The sequence below is a fragment of the Octodon degus genome, unplaced genomic scaffold, assembly GCF_000260255.1.
Source record: "Octodon degus isolate 3935 unplaced genomic scaffold, OctDeg1.0 scaffold00077, whole genome shotgun sequence".
In the NCBI taxonomy this organism is placed as follows: Eukaryota; Metazoa; Chordata; class Mammalia; order Rodentia; family Octodontidae; genus Octodon; species Octodon degus.
This window is the reverse complement of record NW_004524653.1, coordinates 11,176,321-11,195,339: the sequence shown is the minus strand read 5'-3', so window position 1 is coordinate 11,195,339 and position 19,019 is coordinate 11,176,321. Positions and strand designations below refer to the sequence as shown.

The window sequence follows — 19,019 nt, the reverse complement described above, 5'->3', positions numbered from 1 at the left end:
AAAATGGTACAGGGTCTCACTACACAGCTCAAACTCGGAGTGAACCTTCTGTTTTCAGCCTCCCCAGCACTGGGATTACAGGCATATACCACTATGCCCAGACTCAGCTGCCGGCTCAATGCGCCCGGGGGCAGGGCCCGCATAGCACGTGCTGCCATTGATTGAACCCTGGTCCCTGCACTTGCCTAAGCTGGCACTTGGTCTACTGAGCTATCTCGCCAGCCCTGATCTTTTTTTTAAAGGACAGAGGTGTGTTATTGCATGCCTGGACCAAATCAGAAGACATTTTCTTGTCCTATTAACTGGTTATCTGAGGGGAAGGGAGAGATGCTAAGGATCACTTCCTTCTGTACTGAACATTCTTTCCTTCTCTTTCCTCTTCCCCTACCCACGTTTTTTTCTATTTTTCCAGTATTAGGGGTTGAACCCAGGGCCTTTGTACTGAGCTACACCTCTAGTTCTCTGATTTTGTTTTTTCTAGACAGAGTCTTGCTAAGTTACTCAGTTGCCCAGGCTAGACTTGAACTTGCAGCGTGCTGGGATAATAGGCATGTACCAGCAGCTCTGAGTGCTGCTTAGCTTCATTTTTTTTTTTTTTTTCTTTTCGCATTGGGAATTGAACTCAAGACCTTGTGCTTGCTAGGCAGGTGCTTAGCAATGTTCCCAGCTTAGCTTCCCTTCATTTGTTTGCAGCATATGCTTTTGTAATCAGAACACAAAACAAACCCCATGAGCTTGCCATGATAGCAGCAGACAAACCAACTGGACAGCACAGAAAAGTCCAGACAGAGCGCCTACACCTGGAGATCTAGCATATGACACAGGGGCCAACTGGAACCATTCTTAGGGTAAGATTACACACTATATTGTACTAGAGTACTTTTGGAAAAAAAAAATTAGACCCCTTCTACATACACCAAAAATAAATTCCAGATAAAGATTTAAGTGTAAAAAAATGAAACCCTAAGGAAAAAATGCAAATGAATGTTTATATCATCTTGAAACGAAGGTTAGAGAGACCTAAGAATCATGTCAAAGGCGAAAGTAAAAGACATGTAACAAAGGATGTAAAACATGCATACTGCCCAAAGGCATAAAGCACATTCTATGACAACGTCCAGGTCCAATGCCAGTCTGTTTCCAGCCTGGCTTGGCAGGCAGCATGTTATAGCTCTAAGTCTTGGGATTTTTCATTTGAAATACATGCTGTTTTTTCAAGTGGCTGAGCACATAAGCGGTGCTGACCAACTCTCCTCCTCCTTGCCGGCAGGCTGCACATGCGAGGCAGGAAAGGCAGGGATGCAGCTGGGTAGAAGAGGGCAGGGGTAAAGATGACAAGCTGCAGGGGTTCTGGGCCTCAGGTGCCTGGGCCCAGGTTGCTGACCACTGGTAGGTCTGGGCAAGATAAAGGGTTGTGAGTCTGCGAGCTGCATGGGGTGTCTTGGCTAGTGGGAGGCTTGCTCCAATCCTGGGGGCACAGGAAAAGGGGGGCCCCGGCGCAAGGAGGTAAACCACAGAATGGGCTCAAGAGCCAGGGCAACAGCATGTACTACAAGCAGAGGTTGCTAACAACTGGAGAGTGAAGTGCAAGACCCTCAGCTGCCCCGACCTCCCAGGCCCTCTCCTGCTTTCCTGTCCATCCTGAGTCTACCCACCTGGTTTCAGTGCACAGTCCCAACCCCCACTAGAGCTCCCTGCAGGTGAGGGAGGTCTGACTCCCTGCCTGCCTCTGGCCCCCGCGCCCCGCAGTCGTGTATGTGAGGTGGCCAGGCTGGGGAGGAGGCCCTGGCAGCTCACCTGTAGGGCTGTGCCCCCTAGCTCCCGCTGGGCGCTCATGTTCAGCAGCAGGTCCAAGGCAGTCTGTGTGGCCATCGCGGTGGACTCTTCAGCTCCTGAGGGGCAGGGGGGTGGCTGAAAAGGGGCTGGAAAAGGGCACCAGCCTCCCCCCTGCAATCTGCCAGCTTTTGCCAGAGCTCACCCTGCTGGTAGATGATGGTGGCGCCACCCAGGGTGTCGGAACAGAGCAGTGGGGAGGTCTCAGGGGACTGGAAAGGCACAGCCTCTGAAGGGAGCTGCAGGCAGGGATATGGCCAAGCCTGAAGCGGTGGCCCGGGCTCGAGGGACCTTACCAGGCCCCTCTGCCCCATCAGCATCTTCCACCTTTCAGCCTATTTCCTCTCCATATCCACCTACAAAAACTTTTTTTGTTGCTGTTGCAGTACTGGGGCTCAAATCCAGGCTTTTGATGCTCAGTGACTCGCCCAGTTCATTTATTTTTTTAAATGAAGTTTATCAGTACATTTAAGATAACTTAAATGTAACCAGCCCATTTCTTTTTCTTTTTCTTTTCTTTCTTTTTTTTTTTTATTTTTGAGACAGGGCCCTGCAACATATTGCTAAGTTGCCCAGGCTGCTTTCAACTTGCAGCCCTGCTGCTTCAACCTGAGTACTGGGATTACAGGTGTGCACCACTCTGCACTTTTCAAGATACTGACCAGGGCTGGCCAGAGAGTTCAGCAGACTAAAGCGCCTGCTTAGGCAGGTACAGGGACCGGGGTTCGATCCCCAGCGTGCCTTGCCGGCCCTGCCCCTGGGGCCCACTGAGATGTTGAATGAGACTGGGAGTGGTGGCACATGCCTATAATCCCAGTGCTCGGGAGGCTGAAAAGATCACTACAAATCCGATCTAAATAGTGAGACCCTATAAATCCTGTGTTAAATACACACACACACACACACACACACACACACACACACACGATATTTACCAGCTCAATGCTACAGAGGAACCTCCTAGGCCCAAACAGTGAAGTGGCTTGCCTCGGAGGGCCAGCACTTGAACCTGTCTGTCTGATCCGGAGCCTGAGTTTCATGCACATGCCGTGTCATTTCCAGGGCTCATGTGGCAGAGAAAGCGAGCTTTGTACCCTAAGTACATCTTGTCTTGCTAACAGCATTCTGATTTTCTTGAAAGGAGACATCATTCCCAGCTATATGACTGGATTTCTCAGCATCCCTTCTGCTAGGTAAACTGCCCAGCAGTTCATGAGGAAGCTAGGTGGGTAGAGAGCAGACCTCCTTTGAATTCTTCCTCCTGCTTGCTGCCTAGGAGGCAGCTGAGAAGACTACTGTTGCACGTACATTGCAATACGAAGGGACGACAAAGATGGAAGTTACAAGCCTATGGGGACTGGGCAAAATATTGACACAGCCTGGCCTGAGTGCCATGGAACTGCCACACCATCTCTGGACTGGAACTGTTTTATAGAAGAGAATAATAATCTATCATTATAATTAAGCCACTGGTATGTCTGTTCTATGTAACAGCACTAAAAGTCTCCCTGACCCCAGGCTGCAGACTGGCCTATCAGTGATTCAGATAGCACAATCTAGGGACAGGGATCATTTTGTGGCACCCCAATGTGCAAAGGATCCAAGGTTAGGAGATGGTCACCTTGGCCCAGCCTTGGGCCCCTTGGCCCACCTCCGGCCAGGCCTACCTCAGGAGGTCCTGGGGAGGTGGAGGGTAGTGCTGGGGTTGCGCTATGCTGCTGTTTCAGTTCCTCAATTTGTTGCAGAGAGAAAAAGGGACGGCGGCGGGAAGGGGGCTCTTCGGGGTGGCGCCGCCCCCATTCCTCAAAACTGCTTGCATGTCGGCACCGGACGTGCAGGCGGAGATTCTTCTTGTGTCTCGTGCTAAAGTGGCAGTACTCACAAGCGAAGGGCTTGGCCCCTGCAGGAGAACATGGGAAAATGCTGGCACTCACCACCCACCCCAGGAAGCCCTCCTGACTCCAGACAGCTCTCCACTGACACATTCCCAGCCATTCATTCCCATGCTTGGGCAAACACTGCCCATTCTGGTAGGCGGGAAAGAGCACTACTGGGGCTACCCCAGCACCCATAGCCTTCCTTCCAGGTCACCTGACTACACATGGTTTTGAATCATCAGGTCCCGGGGAGGCAGGAATCCATCAGCTACGGAGAGCTCTGGCTCCCTTTCTCCATCCCTATCCCCCTCCACCTCCCGCCCCATGCGTACTAACGGCTGCCACCAAAGGGGAAAGAACCACCACCTATGGGCCAAGCATACGTGCTGCTCCTGCCTGTGCCACGGGGGCCAGGTGAGACTCAGCTCCACTCTGGCGCCCAACACATTCATGCTCGGGAACATGGAAGTCATTTTGTGCCAACCACCCAGCAGACTCTGCTGATTTCCCCATTTCAAAACTAAAGCCAGTTAACAGGAGACAAGAGACTGGCCTGGTGCTGACAGAGAACAGTGGAGCTACAGCCCAAGCTGGACTCAGGGTAGAGGGTGCTCATGACAATTGTCATTTCACACCTGGAGGCCTGTTCTGCAGCTCGCAGGGCTAGGGCTTCCGAGGGGAAAGAGGATGAGAGCCGAGCCTTGGGTGGGGACAGGGAGAGTCGAGGGCTTGGGAGCGGCACTGCAGTAAGCCTGTCTGACCTGTGTGCTTGACGGCCACATGGGACAGCAGGAAATCTTCTCGGAAAGTACGGTAGGGACAAAAGCTGCACTCGAAGGGCTTGTCACTGACATGGGACAGCTGGTGGTTCAGCAGCACCTTCTTGTCCTCGCAGACAAACTCACAGAACTCGCATTTGAACCTGGAGGCAGCCAGAGGGAAGTTCAATGGTGGGGGGCTGGATGTGCCCGTCCCCTGGGACGCCTGAGGGGGCATTACCTGCGGTTGGCGACAGCCTGGATGTGCGTGAGCAGGTGCATTTTGAAGGTGTAGCGCTTCTTAAAGGACTTTCCGCACTGTGAGGCATAGGGTGGAGTTAGTGGGGCTGCGCAGGGAAGCCCTTTGCCCGCCCCAGCCAGCTTGCAGCAATGCCCACCTTGTCACACATGTGCGGCTTCTCAGTGCTGTGCGTCTTCATGTGCTGCGTCAGTCTCTTCTGCATGGGGTACACACGGCCACACACAGGGCAGGGGAAAGAACTCAGCTTTGGGGTCTGGGAAGATCCAAGAGGTGGCCAGATAAAGAGAAGGGAGGAAGGACAGCAAGACCTTACCTTCAGTCCCTACCTGTCAGCAGCTCCTGGCAGGCTCCCGTCCCAGGCCAGGGCCCCACACTCACCGGATCTGGCTTCTTCTTCCTGGGAAAGAAAGGCCTGGGAGTTAAACCACGGCTTCCCCAAACCCACCTAAGACCCTCTCGTATCCACCAGACGCTGTCTCAGCCCTGAGCACCCACTCCCCACCTAGCCCCCTTTTTCTAGACCAGTGTTTCTCCAAGAGGAGTTTCCTGGGAACCACACTGACAAGAGAGCTGTAAGTGGCACATCCTGCACTTGCCCACTCTGGGAAAGGGGTGTCCTCTCTGTCCCTGAACCCGCTTTCTCTCTGTCTGCCTGCCTCCCTCCCTCTCTCTCCAGCACAGAAGAGTTCATATTAAGGCTCTAAGAAGTCTCACAGGAAAGGGAACTATATTTAGCTCTTTGGCTTACAGAATTCCCTTTCTATTTTATTGAGGTAGCATCTCACTAAGTTGTCCAGGGTGCCCTCAAACCTGTGATGCTCCTGCCAGTCTCCTGAGTGCTAGGATTATAGGCATGTACCACCACACCTGGACTGACTTCCTTCCCTCCCTGCCTGCCTTCACAAAATCTTCACGTATCTTAGAAACCTGGCCTTTCCATGAACCCCGCTGGAGCCAGGGTTCCAGGATCCAACAACGCTGATCTTTGTTACCAACCTCTGCTCACACAAAGCTGCAAACCTAAGCGACTCAGTGAGGGACGACAGGCTGCTGAGGACATCTGCTCTGCCCTGACTGAAGCCTGCTCCTGGGACCATGACAGGGTGGGGACTCAGAGGGCACAGAACCTACAGATCACTTATGGAACCTGAGGTGCACAGCCCCCTCAAGAGCTGTCTCATTATCCGAAGAGAAACTAAAGCTAGCAGCCAGGAAGAGACTGCATGGGGCCTGGAAACCCTGTGCCTGCTTGCTCTGGGCCACCTGACTGGGCCTGGGCCCACCTCCCCTGTCCTGCCCCACACCCACTGACCGGTCTTGGCTGTGCACGGCTGCATGGCGAATGACGTCCTTCCGGTAGACACTGGTGTAGCTGCACTTGTCACACTTGTAGGGCTTGCTGCCCATGTGGTTGAACATATGCTCCTGGTAGAGAGGCAGGGAGTGGGCTAGGGCTTGGCCTCCTCCTGTACCCGACCCGCCTGTGCCTCTGACAGAGAGCACAGACGTCTGACCCTTCCCAAGGTGCCTGCAGAGGCTGGGGACTCCTTGGTGAGGGCAGCCTCTCTGAGCTGTGCCTTGTGCTGGCTCACTATTCAAAAAGGGAAACTGAGGTCGAGAGTGAAGAGGCCTTACAGTATAAGAGTGCGGAGCAGTAGCCAGGCAGCGTGGCTCCTCTGCCCACACTGCTCCCATGGTGCTCAGGGACACACCAGCCCCAACCCCAGCACCTCGCTGGCGCAGCCCAGAGAACAACTTCCAGGCCACCAAGAGTGCTGAGTGGGAGGAAGCCGAGTGCAAAGACAGTACCTGGTGCTCACCAGCACCGGAGGGACCCTTCCCGGGCAGAGCATTTCTTAGCTGGGCCAAGCCGCAGCTGTCTGGGTCAGGAAAATGGTTCCATGGGCATCTCCAACCTTGCTGGGCCCCATGAGAATGACACTGTCTGCCTCCTGCATAAACAGGGACAGGAAGCTGCCGCAGGCCCCCTCACATGTCTGGCAGGAGGAAAAGGAGACCTTTCGTTGAGGTGTTACTGCCACCTGCTGGAAGGCTTCAATGCTGCCTTCACTGACAGATGGTGGTGCCAAACAAGCAAATCTATGATGTCCACACATGAACTGCATCCTCAAAAATGGGGTTCACTTGCGCACCCCACAAACTTCTGCTTCCCTGGGGCAGCCCTCTGCAGACCCTCTCACACCTCAGTGTGGCTGAAAGAACTGTGAATTCTTCCACACCGGTGCGGACGGCCAGGGTGCCTGGTGCCCAGTGGCCCCCTCCTGCCCCCCTGCCCTCCTGCCTGCGGTACCTTGAGCGAGGACCAGCGGCGAGAGCGGTAGCTGCACTGTAGGCACTTGAAGAGCTGGGGGTCACCCGCCTCATGGGAGCTGACATGGAAGCGCAGGTCCTCATGGGACAAGAAGCGGGAGCCACAGATGCGGCACAGAAAGGGCCTCAGAAGCGGCTTAGGCGACTTGTAATAGTACCTGCCATGAGGCATGGTGGGAGAGACTGCTAGGCTGGGGCTCCCGGTGGCCCACCCGCCGGCCTCCTAGCCCTCACCACTGCCCCCATACTTGCGGTATTTCTTGCCGAGGAATCGCCTGGAGGGTCGGCCCCGGCGGCGGGGTGGGGCGTCAGGCTCTTCTTGGCAGGAGGGTACAGTGTTCTCCGAGTCTGACTGACTCACACCGGACTCTATGGGGCCCTTGCCAGCCTTGCCCAGGGCCACCAGGCCTCCAGGGCCCGAGGAGCTGGAAGCCTCAGGATCTTGTGGCTCTGTGGGGCTCTCTCCACTCTGGGAACTCACAAGAGGCTCCTCCACACCTAGGAGAGGCCAGCAGGGCACAATCAGTCCAGGACAGACATGAGCCTCCCTGGACAGCAGCAGTGACAGCATTTCTCAGCTGGGTGTCTGTGCACCTCAGGGGCCCTGACTGCCCTATGTGGAACGAGCGTGCTTTTCCATGCATACAGCTCAGCACGTGCTTCTGAAAAAGACCGCAGAATCTAACAACTACTATGTTGCTACTGGGGTTTGTACATTATTGGGGATTGAACTCAGAGGTGCTCTACCACTGAGCTACGTCCTCAGCCATTTTTATTTTGAGGTGGGATCTTGCGCCAAGTTGCTCAGGCTGCTCTTGAATCTGCAATGCTCCTGCCTCAGCCTCCCAAGTAACTGGCACTACAGGCATGCACCAGAGCGCCCAGCCCCCACTCGTCATGAGGCACCAACCAGACATTCAAGCCCATAGCCAGGCTGGCTGAGACCGGTGTTCTGCACAGCCCGCTCAGGCCCCAGAAGTGCAGGGAGGAAGGCCATGCCCGCCCTGCCCACACAGGACCCTCTTAGGACCACAGCCTACCGTCTGGGAGGTCTGAGGTCTCCAGGCGAGGCAGCTTCCGTGGCCGGCCAGGTCTCCTTCGTGGCCTTGGGGTGCTGGGGGTGGGACGCTGGAGCCGCAGCGGCCGGCCTCGGGGCTCATCCTCAGCAGGGTTGTAGTCGCTGTCTTCTGCAGGGCCAGCACAAGAGGGACATGGCTGACCTGCCCTTCCAGCCCACACTTCCATTCCTGCCTGCTTTCCCAAGCAGAGGCCCCCGACCCAGCCAGTGGATACCACGTCTCCCGGGTGCCTGTCTCCACATGGGCCAGCAGGCCTTCAGCGAGTACTGCTGATGCCTGGGAACCACGGTGACTTACCCTCCAGGTCATCGATGGCACCAGCATCCACAATGTCATCTTCCTCCTCCTCCTCTGGCCCTTCTTCTTCCTGGGTCTTGGCTGAGGAGTCCCTCTTGCGCTGTCGCTCCTTCTTACTGGCTCCTGCTGCTGCTGCAGGGGAGGGTAAGACAAGCTCGTGGGGTCTGGCTCCAGGCCCCAGCCTATCCCACCTGCAGGGGCTGCCATCTCGCACCGGTGCGGAAGTGCCGCTCCCGCATGTGCCGCAGCAGGGTGGCCTTGGTGCCGCTCCGGTACTGGCACATCTTGCACTTGAACTGCTGTACCACCACCACCTCCATCATGGCTTCCAGGCTCTGCAGGTCCAGCTCCTCGGTGCCAGAGGCTGGAGGTGCCTGTGCCAGGGAGCTGGGCCCACCCTGCACCTCCTCGGGCGGCTCTAGGCACATGGATGTAGACGTGGGGCCATCAGCCAGAGCCTCGATGGTTGCCAGGCTCTGGCCCAGGGTGGAACTGGACATTGGCGATGTCACGGGGGCACCTGGGGACAGGAGAGAGGACTGCGGAAGTTAAGCAGAAGGTGGGATCTCAGAACCAACCAAATTTCCCACAAGAGCCCCCCTGCCAAGCAAGGAAACCTGAGGCCCAGAGCAGCAGATCACCTATCAGACTGCATGGGGAGCTTGGGGGCAGAACCTGTCCTCTCCACTCCTGCCTACTTCAGGGCTTCCTGTGTCCAGCCCTGGGGTTCTTACCATCATCTGGGCCCTGCAGGATTAGGTACCGTGTGGTCTCTGCTCCACCATCTTCAGCACTGGTCACCGTGATACAACCTGGGTGCAGGTGGGTGGAGGGTCATGCCCTGACAGGAGGCTTCCACTGCAGACCCACATTCATGGGCCCCAAGGGGCAAGTGGCAACCAGCTTCATCAACCCTGAGCCCCACAGCCCAGTCTCCAGGATGCCACAGCTTTCCCGGCTGCCTGACCTTTCACTGCTAGGCCTGGGAAGTCCTCCTCCCTCTCTCACTTTCTCAGGGTCATTACACTGCCCCTGCTCCGCTTTCTTAAGGATAGCTTCCAAGATGGCTCTAATGCTCTGGGAGGTGCTGGGGTCTCTGCATACCTCACTATTGACAGATAGGCTTTAGGTGCTCCTATGTGTATGAGTCTAGAAGCATCCTCAGCACAAGGTAAGAGGCAGCTGTTTCCATTACTGACCACAGGTGCAGTGCTGAGAACTTTACTGTGGGGCTGAGGAGATGGCTCAGTAGAATAAATGCTTGCCTGGCAAGCGCAAGGGCCTGAGTTCAATCCCCAGTTCCACAAAAAAAAAAAAAAAAAAAGAACTTTACCGCAAGGACTGGCCAGATAGCTCAGCAAACTAAAGCATCTGCTTAGGCAGATGCAGGGACCCTGGCATGCTACGCTGGCCCCACCCCCTGAGCATGCTGAGACAGCATTCGAGACTGGGCGTGGTGGCACACACCTGTAATCCCAGTGCTTAGGAGGCTGAAAACAGGAGGATCACTGTAAGTCTGATCTGTGTAGTCAGAGTCTGTAGACCTAGCACTAAATATATAAAAAATAAGAAGAGAGCTTCACGGCACTCTATCACTGAGCCCTGTTGTTTACCTTTGCAACGGGTTCTAGTCTCGGCTCAAACACATGTGCATGAGAAGGCTCTGAGCCTGCACTCACACAGCTGGCTGCCGACTCTATGGGGAACCCCTGGGGGTGACCCTGCATCCCTCTCCCAACTCACTCTGGATGAGGTCAGGCCCGATAGTGGACTCGATGATCTTGTCGATGGCGGAGCCCAGGTCCGAGGAGGAGGCTGCGCAGTCAGGTACCAGCATGTTGGGGTCCGGGAGCGCACTGGAGTGCACGAGTGCCGGGGGGCCTCCGGGGAGCCCTGCCAGCGGCCCACCAGACACGGAAGAGGAATCCGGCAGGTAGCCATGAGGCAGAGCGTCTGTGCTCGAGCTGCTTTCTGATACCTCCTCCTGAGAGGCAAGAAATGGGGGAGATGGCTCAGGAGTGGAGTGGGGTGCATGGGGCTCTCCAGCAGCAGCACTCAGGAGCGGAGCCCCCCACGCTCTCGGTGCATTTAGGGCCTGTGGGAAAAACAGTCAAGAGTCCACCAAGAAAACCCCTCCAGGGTGCTTGGCTCTGGTCAGGGGCTGTGCTGGAGTAAGGGAAGAGAACTCTAAATATTCTGCACCGTAGCCAAAGGAAACTATCGTTATTGGGTTTTGGTAAAATTCATTCTTTTTATCTCCAACTCATCCTCAGCCTTCTCACCGCCTTTTTTTTTTTTTTTTGGTTTGTTTAAAGTTTTATTTTACTTTTGCATTTTTAAATTTTTTTGTGGTACTGGGGATCAAACCTGGAACCCTGTGCTTGCCAGGCAGGTGCTTATGCTGCTGAGCTATGTCCCCAGCCCTTTTTGGTCTCTATGGAGCTCAGACTGGCCTTGAGCTCACTTTGTAGCCCAGGCTGAACTTGAAACATTTTGAACGGGAAAGGATCCTCCTGCCTCAGTCTCCTGAGTGCTGGGATTACAGGAAGGCACCACCACGCCTGGCTACTTGGCATCTCATCTCTTTTTGCCTGTACCTCTTCTAGGAAGCCCACCCTGACCCCAAGGCCAAATAAGGACTTCACAGGCAGGACAGTGAGGTGGTCTGTAACTCCTGAGACTGTCTGCCCCCTACCCCTGAAGCCCATAGGATGCATCCTGTGTCATAGTGTCCCCAATGCACACAGTACTTTCCCCAACAGCCTGGAACACACCTGTCTTGTCCCTGCTGTATCTCCAGTCCCAGAGCAGGACACACAGTAGGCACCACTGATGACCTCAGAAAACCTCTGGGCCCCAACTTGAGGGCAGTAGGGCACTCCTACCAAGGGATATTCTAAAAATGGACATTACCTTGCAGATAACAAAATACTTGAATGCTTACTGTGTGCTGGCTAGTTTGATTTACTTTGCAGATGCTACACCATCCAACCCCAAGAATTCTACAAGGCAAGTGCATCCCTGAGTCCTCTTTTCAGATGAGTAGCTTGGTTAAGATTGCAGACCTCCAAAGTGGCAGGGTCAGGAATGCGCAAGGATGTCAGGTGGGAGCCCCCGGGGAAGCAGACTCGCCTGCCCCAGCTCACAGACTGGAAGACTACGCTCAAAGTGCACTCCTCATAAATTCGAGGCGGGGCGAAGGCCTGAATCTGGACATTACCTCTCAAATCGTGAGGACACAGGCCAGGGTAGCGGGTGAGACCAAGTCTAGATAGAATGCTGTCGGTCGCCCCACCTTGGTTTCCTTTCCCCTATAAGATGTGGGGGAAAGTGGTAGGTGCCTTACAAGGTACGCAGCTTGACTGAGAAAATCCCTGTAGGGGTTTGGCATGGTGCCTGGCTCAGAAACAACATTAGCTAGCAGCAAGCCTTGCTGGCTGCTTCCCCTCGGCTGCAGGACACCGTGCCCGGGTCCCAGCCCCCTCTCCCTCGACGCCGTCCAGCCCAGTCCATACCAGAGAGTGGCTGCCGCGGCCTGAGCTTTGCACAACTCCAGAGACATCGGCCTCCACCAGCCCCGGGGTGGTCGCGGCGTCGCTGCTGTCGGCTAACACAGCTTCCGAGGTGCCCACACCCAGGCCGCTCTCAGAGGGCTCCTCAGGCCGTGGGGCTGCGTCACTACTGCTCTCTACCTCGTTTTCCTCCATCGGCTTGGAGGAACGCCTGGTAGGAAGGTGCAGGGTCTGGGGCTTTCACTCTGCGAGAAGAGGTGATCAGAGATGGAACATGTGGGCCACTTCCCTGGCAACCCAAACTCATGCAGCTGAACCCTTGAGCCCATTTTGCAGATGCAAAGACTGAGTCTTCGACAGTGAGGGGCTCCCTCGTGTATTGAAAGAGAAGCTCCCAGAAGAGGACGGAAGCCTCGCTTCCCAGACTAGGGCCTTCCCCGGGAGGGTGGTCGCTGGCGGGCAATCTTGGCCCTTTCCCCGTCTGCACTTAGTTCAACTGTGGACCCCCTCTGGGTAAAGTGGTTCAGCCCCTCGGAATCCGAGTCCCCCCGGGCAAAGGGACGGTGGTACAGCCCACAGGCCCCCTGGGTCACCGGTTCGCTCCCCCCTCCCCTGCTTCCCCGCGGAGGGGGCTGACTGAGACGGTCTCGGGGCCTGGTAACTCGGGGCTGTCCCAGGCGCTGCCTGCGCTCCAGGCCCGACGCCATCTTGTGGTGGCGCCGGGTTTCCGCTCAGGCAAGTGCGAGAGCGACTAAAGGGCCTGGGACCCCAGGGCCCTTTTCGGACAGCCCCGCCGGCCCCTCCCTGTCACTGCCGGGGATCCCCGCACTGTGGCTCTACCCCATGGCGCAGAGCGGTGGGGCAGCCCGAGGCTACCCGACCTTTACCTGAGGCTTTCTTGGTCGCGTTTCTCTCCGACTCCGGCATCGACGAGGTCGCCATCCTCTTTTCCCCGCGGCGGAGGAACCTATCGGTCTACCGTAGGCCGGGACTACTTCCACCGCCACGCCAGGAAAAGACAGAATTCCAACGTTCCGGAAGGGCTCTCCGAGACCTCAGAACCATAGTCCTGTCCAGAGAGAACCTAAAATTCTATATTTTGCCTAGAATAGACGAGGGGACTCGCTGGAGTTGGGGACTACTTTCTCTCTTGGCGGATGGCTACATAGGAATTGCTTATGACATCACTACAGGTCCCTTCTGGGCCGCAGGGTGGGGCTCGGCGAAGGCCTGCTCGCTCCCCGGGGGCGTGGCTTCGGGCATTCGGGGCGTGGCTTGGGCGTTGTGGTCACGCCCCCCGAGGCGGCCGCGGAAAGCCTCGGGTTGGGGTGGATTTAATCTTGGCAGAGGAAGAGGGGTAAATGTAATGTTTCACCTGGCTTCCTACGGATTCTTGGACGCTCTCTTTGAGCCTGAGCGAATCCTCCTCGCTTAGGTTTCATGTTTGCTAGCGGAGTGGGCCAGATGAGAAAACGGGCTCCAGGACAGGAAAGGCTGGTTCAAAGCCATGCGGGAGGCAAGGTCGGATGGTCGGAGTCAGGGACTTGGCGCAGGGCTACTGCGAGCTCTTGGTGAGCTTACGTATATTCGTTACATTAATAGGCTGCGGGTCAAGATTTCCCTGTGTGCCGTCCATTCACTGTAGACAGTGGGGTATTTAAAAAAGTCTTCAGACTTTCAGAAAATAAGTGCTCCCTCCCATGACCGAACGAAACGTCATCTGTTGAAGCTTGCTTGCTTTATTTATTGAGACAGGGTCTCACAATGCAGTTTGGGCCGGCCTTGTGCTCAAGGTTATAGCTGGTCTCGAACTCCTCGCAGCGATCCTACTGTCAACTTCTGAGTGCTGGGATTACAGGCACGCGCCACAACGCCCGATTATGGGACCGGGTTATGCGCACCGCATGTTGGACCAGGGATCGAACTTTGGTCCCTGTGCGTGGCAGCCGGGTCCCAATACCTCTGAGCTATCTCGTCAGCCATTTATTTATTTACTTACTTATTTAAAATCGTTTTGTGCCAGAAAACACTAGAGAGAATAATGTGCGCTGGTTTTTTTTTTTTTTAATTATTTATTTATTTTTATTTATTACATTTATTTATTGTGTGTGTGTGTGGCCAGCTCAGCCCACCAGGGGGCGGGGCTGGCTGGCATGTGGTGCTGGGGATGAACCGAGGTCCCTGTGCTTTGCCAAGCTTGTTTCAAGTAGGTGCTTTAGACCACTGAGCCATCTCTCCAGCCCCTGTGCGCTGGTTTTGTTCCTAAGTCTCTGTTGCCTAAGCTGCTTCACACTCCAGGGAGAAGCAGCTCAGAGAATTCCTCTAGAGAAAAGCCTACTGGAAAGAATAAAGCGTGCTTTGAGTTGTTTGCATGCACAAGTGCGCATGAAAGACTTCTCAGGGCCTTTTCAAAGTGAAGTTTTCTCGCAGGTTTCCCCTTTGTGTAAGGGGACCAGAGAGGAAGCCTCTGCATGGTTGAGGGCTTTTGTCCCACAGGTTGGCTTTGCATGCTGAGGCAGTTTTCCGCTGCGGACCCTATTCCTCAGTCCCATGCTCCACTCAGCCCACCGCACGCCAGGCCTGTGGGATAACATCCGCCTCTGACCAAAGACCAGCAGAGCACCCCTCCCCAGGCCGACTCAGATCTGCCACCAGGTCAGTCTTGCAGAATACCTCGTGGAAGGTAGCAGTGTCAGTCACGATGGAGCAAGAGAGGAGGCCAGAGTGGGAAAGTGCATGGCCAGGGATCTCATGGCTCCTTGGAGAATTATCAGAATCCTTCAATTCCAAACTGGGTGTGGGGGGTGCACGCCTGTGATCCCAGCACCCGGGAGACAGGCAGACAGATGGCAGTGAGTTCGAGACCACCCTGGGGTACTCAGTGACTCAGAGACGTTTTCTGACTTGTTAATCCAGGGTTCTTCCCAATTGATCATGACGCTGGAAAATATTCTGGAAGCATAAAGGAAGGAATGCTGGGTCAGAAGGATGGTAACGTGGACCACTGGACCAAAAAAACAGGAGAGGAGCCCAGGGGGAAACAGCAGGCGCACCAGGCAGTGTGTGTACACCTTGGTGTCCCAAGGAAGCAGGGTTACCATTTCCACATTAGAGGAGAAAGCGAGGCCAGAGTAGCGACTTATCTAGGGTTATACATCTAGAGTGTGGAGATGGGAGGTGGGCTTGGGTGTGTCCAATTCCGGAGCTAGGAGGAATTTACATACCCTGTGAAGTGTGCTCAGTAATTCTATTTTACTTCTTAATTAATTAATTTTTGGTACTGAACTCAGGACCATGTGCTTGCCAGGTAGGTGCCTATGCTGCTGAGCTATCTCCCTGGTTAGTAATTTTTTTTTTTTTTTTTTAGGAACTGGGAATTGAACTCGGGCCCTCGCGCTTGCCAGGCTAGTGCTTATTCTACTGAGCCATCTCCCCCGCCCCCTGGCTAGTAATTCTAATACTTAAAAATATTCTGTGCCAGCCACTGTCCTAAGCACAACGTGCATGAGTTTATTTAATCCTCATAACTACCCTGTGAGCTGAGTGTCCTGATTTTACATTGGAAGAAGCAGGCACAGAACAGTAAAGACGTGGACCTACATAAAGAATGGGCCTGGGGTTGAAAACCAAGCAGTCTGGCCCTGGACGCCATAATTTCAGATTGTTGTGCCATTTCTCACGTGCTACTGCTAATAAATACTTTTTAAAAATTAAGTTTATTGGTATAATTTAGATAAACATAGCAATCATGTTCAACCTAGAGAATTTTTACCTATATGTAACATAGCGTCATTCCTTTTTCTTTTTTCCTTTTTGCCTTTTTGAGCCAGGGTCTCATCGCTTTGCGGTTCAGGCTGGCCTTGAACTTACTTGGTAGCTCACGCTGGTCTCAAACTCACAGTGATCCTCTTGCCTAAGCCTCCCGAGTGCTGGGAATATACAGGTGCCACTATGAATTTTTTTTGGTAACTGACTGATAATACTTTCTGCAGGCTCCCCCACCACCCTTCAGTCCTGGAGATTCAACTCAGAGCCTTTGAATGAGCTAACACCCTACTTTTTTATATTTTTGAGACAGTATCTTGCTAAATGTCTTGCAAGACTCAAATTTATAGTTTTTCAGCCTCGGCTTTGCAGAGTGCTGGGATTGCAGACATACATGTACCACCATGCCGGGCCTTTCTCATTTTTCAGGTGAGGAAACTGAACCCCAGAAAAGAAGCAACTAACTCAAGATCATAGTTTGTCTATTAGGAAGGTCTGTGAGTCCAGGCCAGATCCCCATAGTAGTTAATAATCGTGTAGCAAATCTTGACTGAACACTTAGGAGGTACCAAGTGCTTTAGTGCTGATTAGGTACTTTGTTTTTTTCTTGTGAGAAAAAAAAAAAAAGTACAGCCGGGGAGATGGCTCAGTAGGATAAGTGCTTGACTGGCAAACGCAAGGATCTGAGTTCAATGCTCTGTTCTGCAAAAAATAAATAAAAGTACAGAAATCGAACTTGGGACCTTACACTTGCCAGTCAGGCACTGAGCTAAATCCCCAGCTCTTGATTGTTTTTTGAGACTAGGCCTTCCTATGTAGTTCAGGGTGACTTTGAGTTCATCATATAAATTAGCTAACCTTGAAATCTGCGCTCCTCCTGCCTCAGCCTCCTGAGTGCTGGGATTACAAGCGTGTGCCACCATACTCAGAAGACTGGATTTTTGTCTGCTTCACTGTCTCCTGTGGTAGCTGCAATGCCTACCTAGCGCAGTTTTGCACACCAAGGTGGATGACAGATCTTTATTTTTTTATTTATTTATTTTTTTTTCGGAACCGGGGATTGAACTCAGATCCTTGCGCTTGCCAGGCAAGCACTTATTCTACTGAGCCATCTCCCCAGCCCCACAGATCTTTATTGTAATGATGACTGAGTTATTTGACTGTAAGCTTGGTGCTTTTTTAATCTCCCCCCTTGCCTCAGGTACCACAGGACATGTGTGTCTTACGTCAGCCCAACCCTGTCCCTGGGACGTCTTACACAGGTTAAGGGGCTATCTTGGAAGTGAAGGCAGGGGCTTCTGGCCTGTGAGCACATGCACAGGAGGAGACAGGAGTCTGGAGCCCACACCGTGTGCCAGGCACTCGACACACTTGCAGTTGACCCTCACATCGAAGCAGATTGTGCCTCATGATACCTAACTGAAAGGTGATGAGGGGCCTGGGAAATGGCTCAGTAGGTTAAGTGCTTGGCTGGCAAGTGGGAGGGCCTCAGTTCAATCCCCGGTTCTGAAAAAAAAAAAAAAAAAAAGTGATGAGAGTTCCAGGAGGGAGGGACATTCACCCAAGGTTACAGAAGTGAACATTACAGCTGGATTTGAACTCCGGGCTGGCTGTCTCCATCCCCTGTTCTTTTGCCGTGGCTTCCTCCCGGAGGCGAGGGGAGGGAAGCTGAGCCCCAGGAACTGGCGCTGAGGCCAGACAGGCTGAGTGACAGCCCAAGACCACGACTTTGACAGCTATGCTGAGGCTGGCCTGAAAGCAAGTGTTGCTAAGCTCGGTTGCCTGAGAAGACAAGATGTAATCACAGAGACAAACCTTGGCCAGGAGCTGCAGTAGGGCGCCAGGGAAGTGCTGGGCCCCAAACACAGCGTCCTTGGGCCCTGCCCCCCGACCAAGAGCTCCCCACTTACTGCTCCGTGACCTTGCAGCTGTCTCAGTTCAGCGTCCTCACTTGTCACACAGGGTCACCACTCCTGTTGGGTTGTCATGGTACTGCGTGACACTGTGCGGGAGAGACAGAACTGGGTCAAGTCCAGGTCAGAGCACAAGTACTAATTAATTGTATGACCTAAGGCAAGTCACTTCTCTGAGCCTTAGCATCCCTATCTGTAACAGAGGTGACGCTGGTCTCACTGATCTCTGTGAAATGTACTGAATAAAGTTGGCCTCTTGGAGTACATTTTCCTGGGTTTGAAATGTGCTCCACCACCTTGGGCGCTTGGCCTGCCTGCCTCAGTTTCCTCTGCTGTAAAGTCGCAGTGAACGTCAGTGCCCCCGTTTTGTGGAGTTGTGATGGTGAAAGGTATAATCGGTAGAAATGTAGACCAGCATGTGACATCAGTAAGCCCTTGGCCACTGAGAACTCATGAGTCTTGGGTCTGGCCCTTAAAATTACCTATGCAGCATGCTGGGTGCCGTTTTAAGGGCTTTACACTTTAATCCTCAAAGCAGGCCTCTGAGCTGGGTGATACACTGACCCCATTTGTTGCTGAGGCACTCAGTTATTCAGGGGTCCAGGACAGTGCACAGTGGACCGGCCAACATTTGAGTCCTGTTATGCTATGCCTGTTACTCCCTTATTCCTAATAGGCGCTCCATAAATGGGAGCTGTTAGGATATCTGTGGGAATGGACTTTTTTTTTTTTAACCAGAAGAGGTGACACTTAATTAGTGCCCAGGTGGAGTAAGCCTTAGGGGAACCCGGAGGCTGAGTGCTCTTAGCCAGGTGAAGGGATGATGCTGGGACCGCTTGCTCAGCTGGTGCTGGCATCCAGCAGGGGGCACCCGCTGCCTCTGCCTTTCCCAGACTTGAGTCAAGTGGCGGAGTGGGAGAGCAGTCAGGTTCCCACCTCGGGGGCCACGTGGAGGGGTGGCAAAGCATGGTGGTGGCAGCTTGTGCGAAAGCTTCTCTCCCCCAGCCCCATTCCCCGGATTGGCCCTCAGGGCTGCCTCCCCTAGACCTCCCGAAAGAGCCTGCTGCCCAGTCTTATCTAGCCCCTTTCTGTCATCAGAATCTCTTGGGTACCGGCCAGGAGTCTGAAACTTCAAAAACTTGAAGGCAGTTCTGTATGGGAGTGAAAAATCAATAAAGGAGCTAAAGATAGTAATATAGATAGTGCTCAGAGAGAAAGAGACAGGGCTGGGGAGATGGTTCAGTGGAATAAGTGATTCCCCGACAGGTGCAAGGGCTTGAGTTCAATTCCCAGTTCCGCAAAAAAAAAAAAAAAAAAAAAAAAAAAAAAAAAAAAAAAAAAGGAAGAAACGAAAAAGATTGAAACAGTGCTACCAGAGGTGGGAAAGCAAGT

At 53.8% G+C, this 19,019-nt stretch overlaps 1 protein-coding gene and 1 long non-coding RNA gene across 3 annotated transcripts in view; one reads left to right on the top strand and one right to left on the bottom strand.

Moving 5' to 3' along the window:
• Positions 1 to 13,171, bottom strand: part of Znf335 (zinc finger protein 335) — a 21,192-nt gene extending 8,021 nt beyond the window's left edge. For both annotated transcript variants that reach the window (XM_023720682.1, XM_023720681.1), the window contains exons 1-17: positions 12,837 to 13,171; positions 11,953 to 12,194; positions 10,181 to 10,421; positions 9,172 to 9,249; positions 8,652 to 8,957; positions 8,438 to 8,569; positions 8,102 to 8,248; positions 7,310 to 7,559; positions 7,042 to 7,219; positions 6,043 to 6,155; positions 5,109 to 5,127; positions 4,867 to 4,983; positions 4,710 to 4,786; positions 4,472 to 4,632; positions 3,501 to 3,733; positions 1,979 to 2,072; positions 1,798 to 1,892 (exon numbers count right to left, since the gene is read on the bottom strand). In XM_023720682.1, the coding sequence (XP_023576450.1) occupies positions 1,798 to 1,892; positions 1,979 to 2,072; positions 3,501 to 3,733; positions 4,472 to 4,632; positions 4,710 to 4,786; positions 4,867 to 4,983; positions 5,109 to 5,127; positions 6,043 to 6,155; positions 7,042 to 7,219; positions 7,310 to 7,559; positions 8,102 to 8,248; positions 8,438 to 8,569; positions 8,652 to 8,957; positions 9,172 to 9,249; positions 10,181 to 10,421; positions 11,953 to 12,144 (2,433 nt within the window). In that variant the 5' untranslated portion in view covers positions 12,145 to 12,194; positions 12,837 to 13,171. The remainder of the gene's footprint in view (positions 1 to 1,797; positions 1,893 to 1,978; positions 2,073 to 3,500; positions 3,734 to 4,471; positions 4,633 to 4,709; positions 4,787 to 4,866; positions 4,984 to 5,108; positions 5,128 to 6,042; positions 6,156 to 7,041; positions 7,220 to 7,309; positions 7,560 to 8,101; positions 8,249 to 8,437; positions 8,570 to 8,651; positions 8,958 to 9,171; positions 9,250 to 10,180; positions 10,422 to 11,952; positions 12,195 to 12,836) is intronic.
• Positions 13,172 to 13,234: 63 nt separating this feature from the next.
• On the top strand, positions 13,235 to 17,203 carry LOC111818032. The gene is made up of 3 exons (XR_002822107.1): positions 13,235 to 13,520; positions 14,513 to 14,604; positions 16,916 to 17,203. It is a non-coding gene; the product is annotated as an uncharacterized LOC111818032 (long non-coding RNA).
• The last annotated feature ends 1,816 nt before the right edge of the window (positions 17,204 to 19,019 follow it).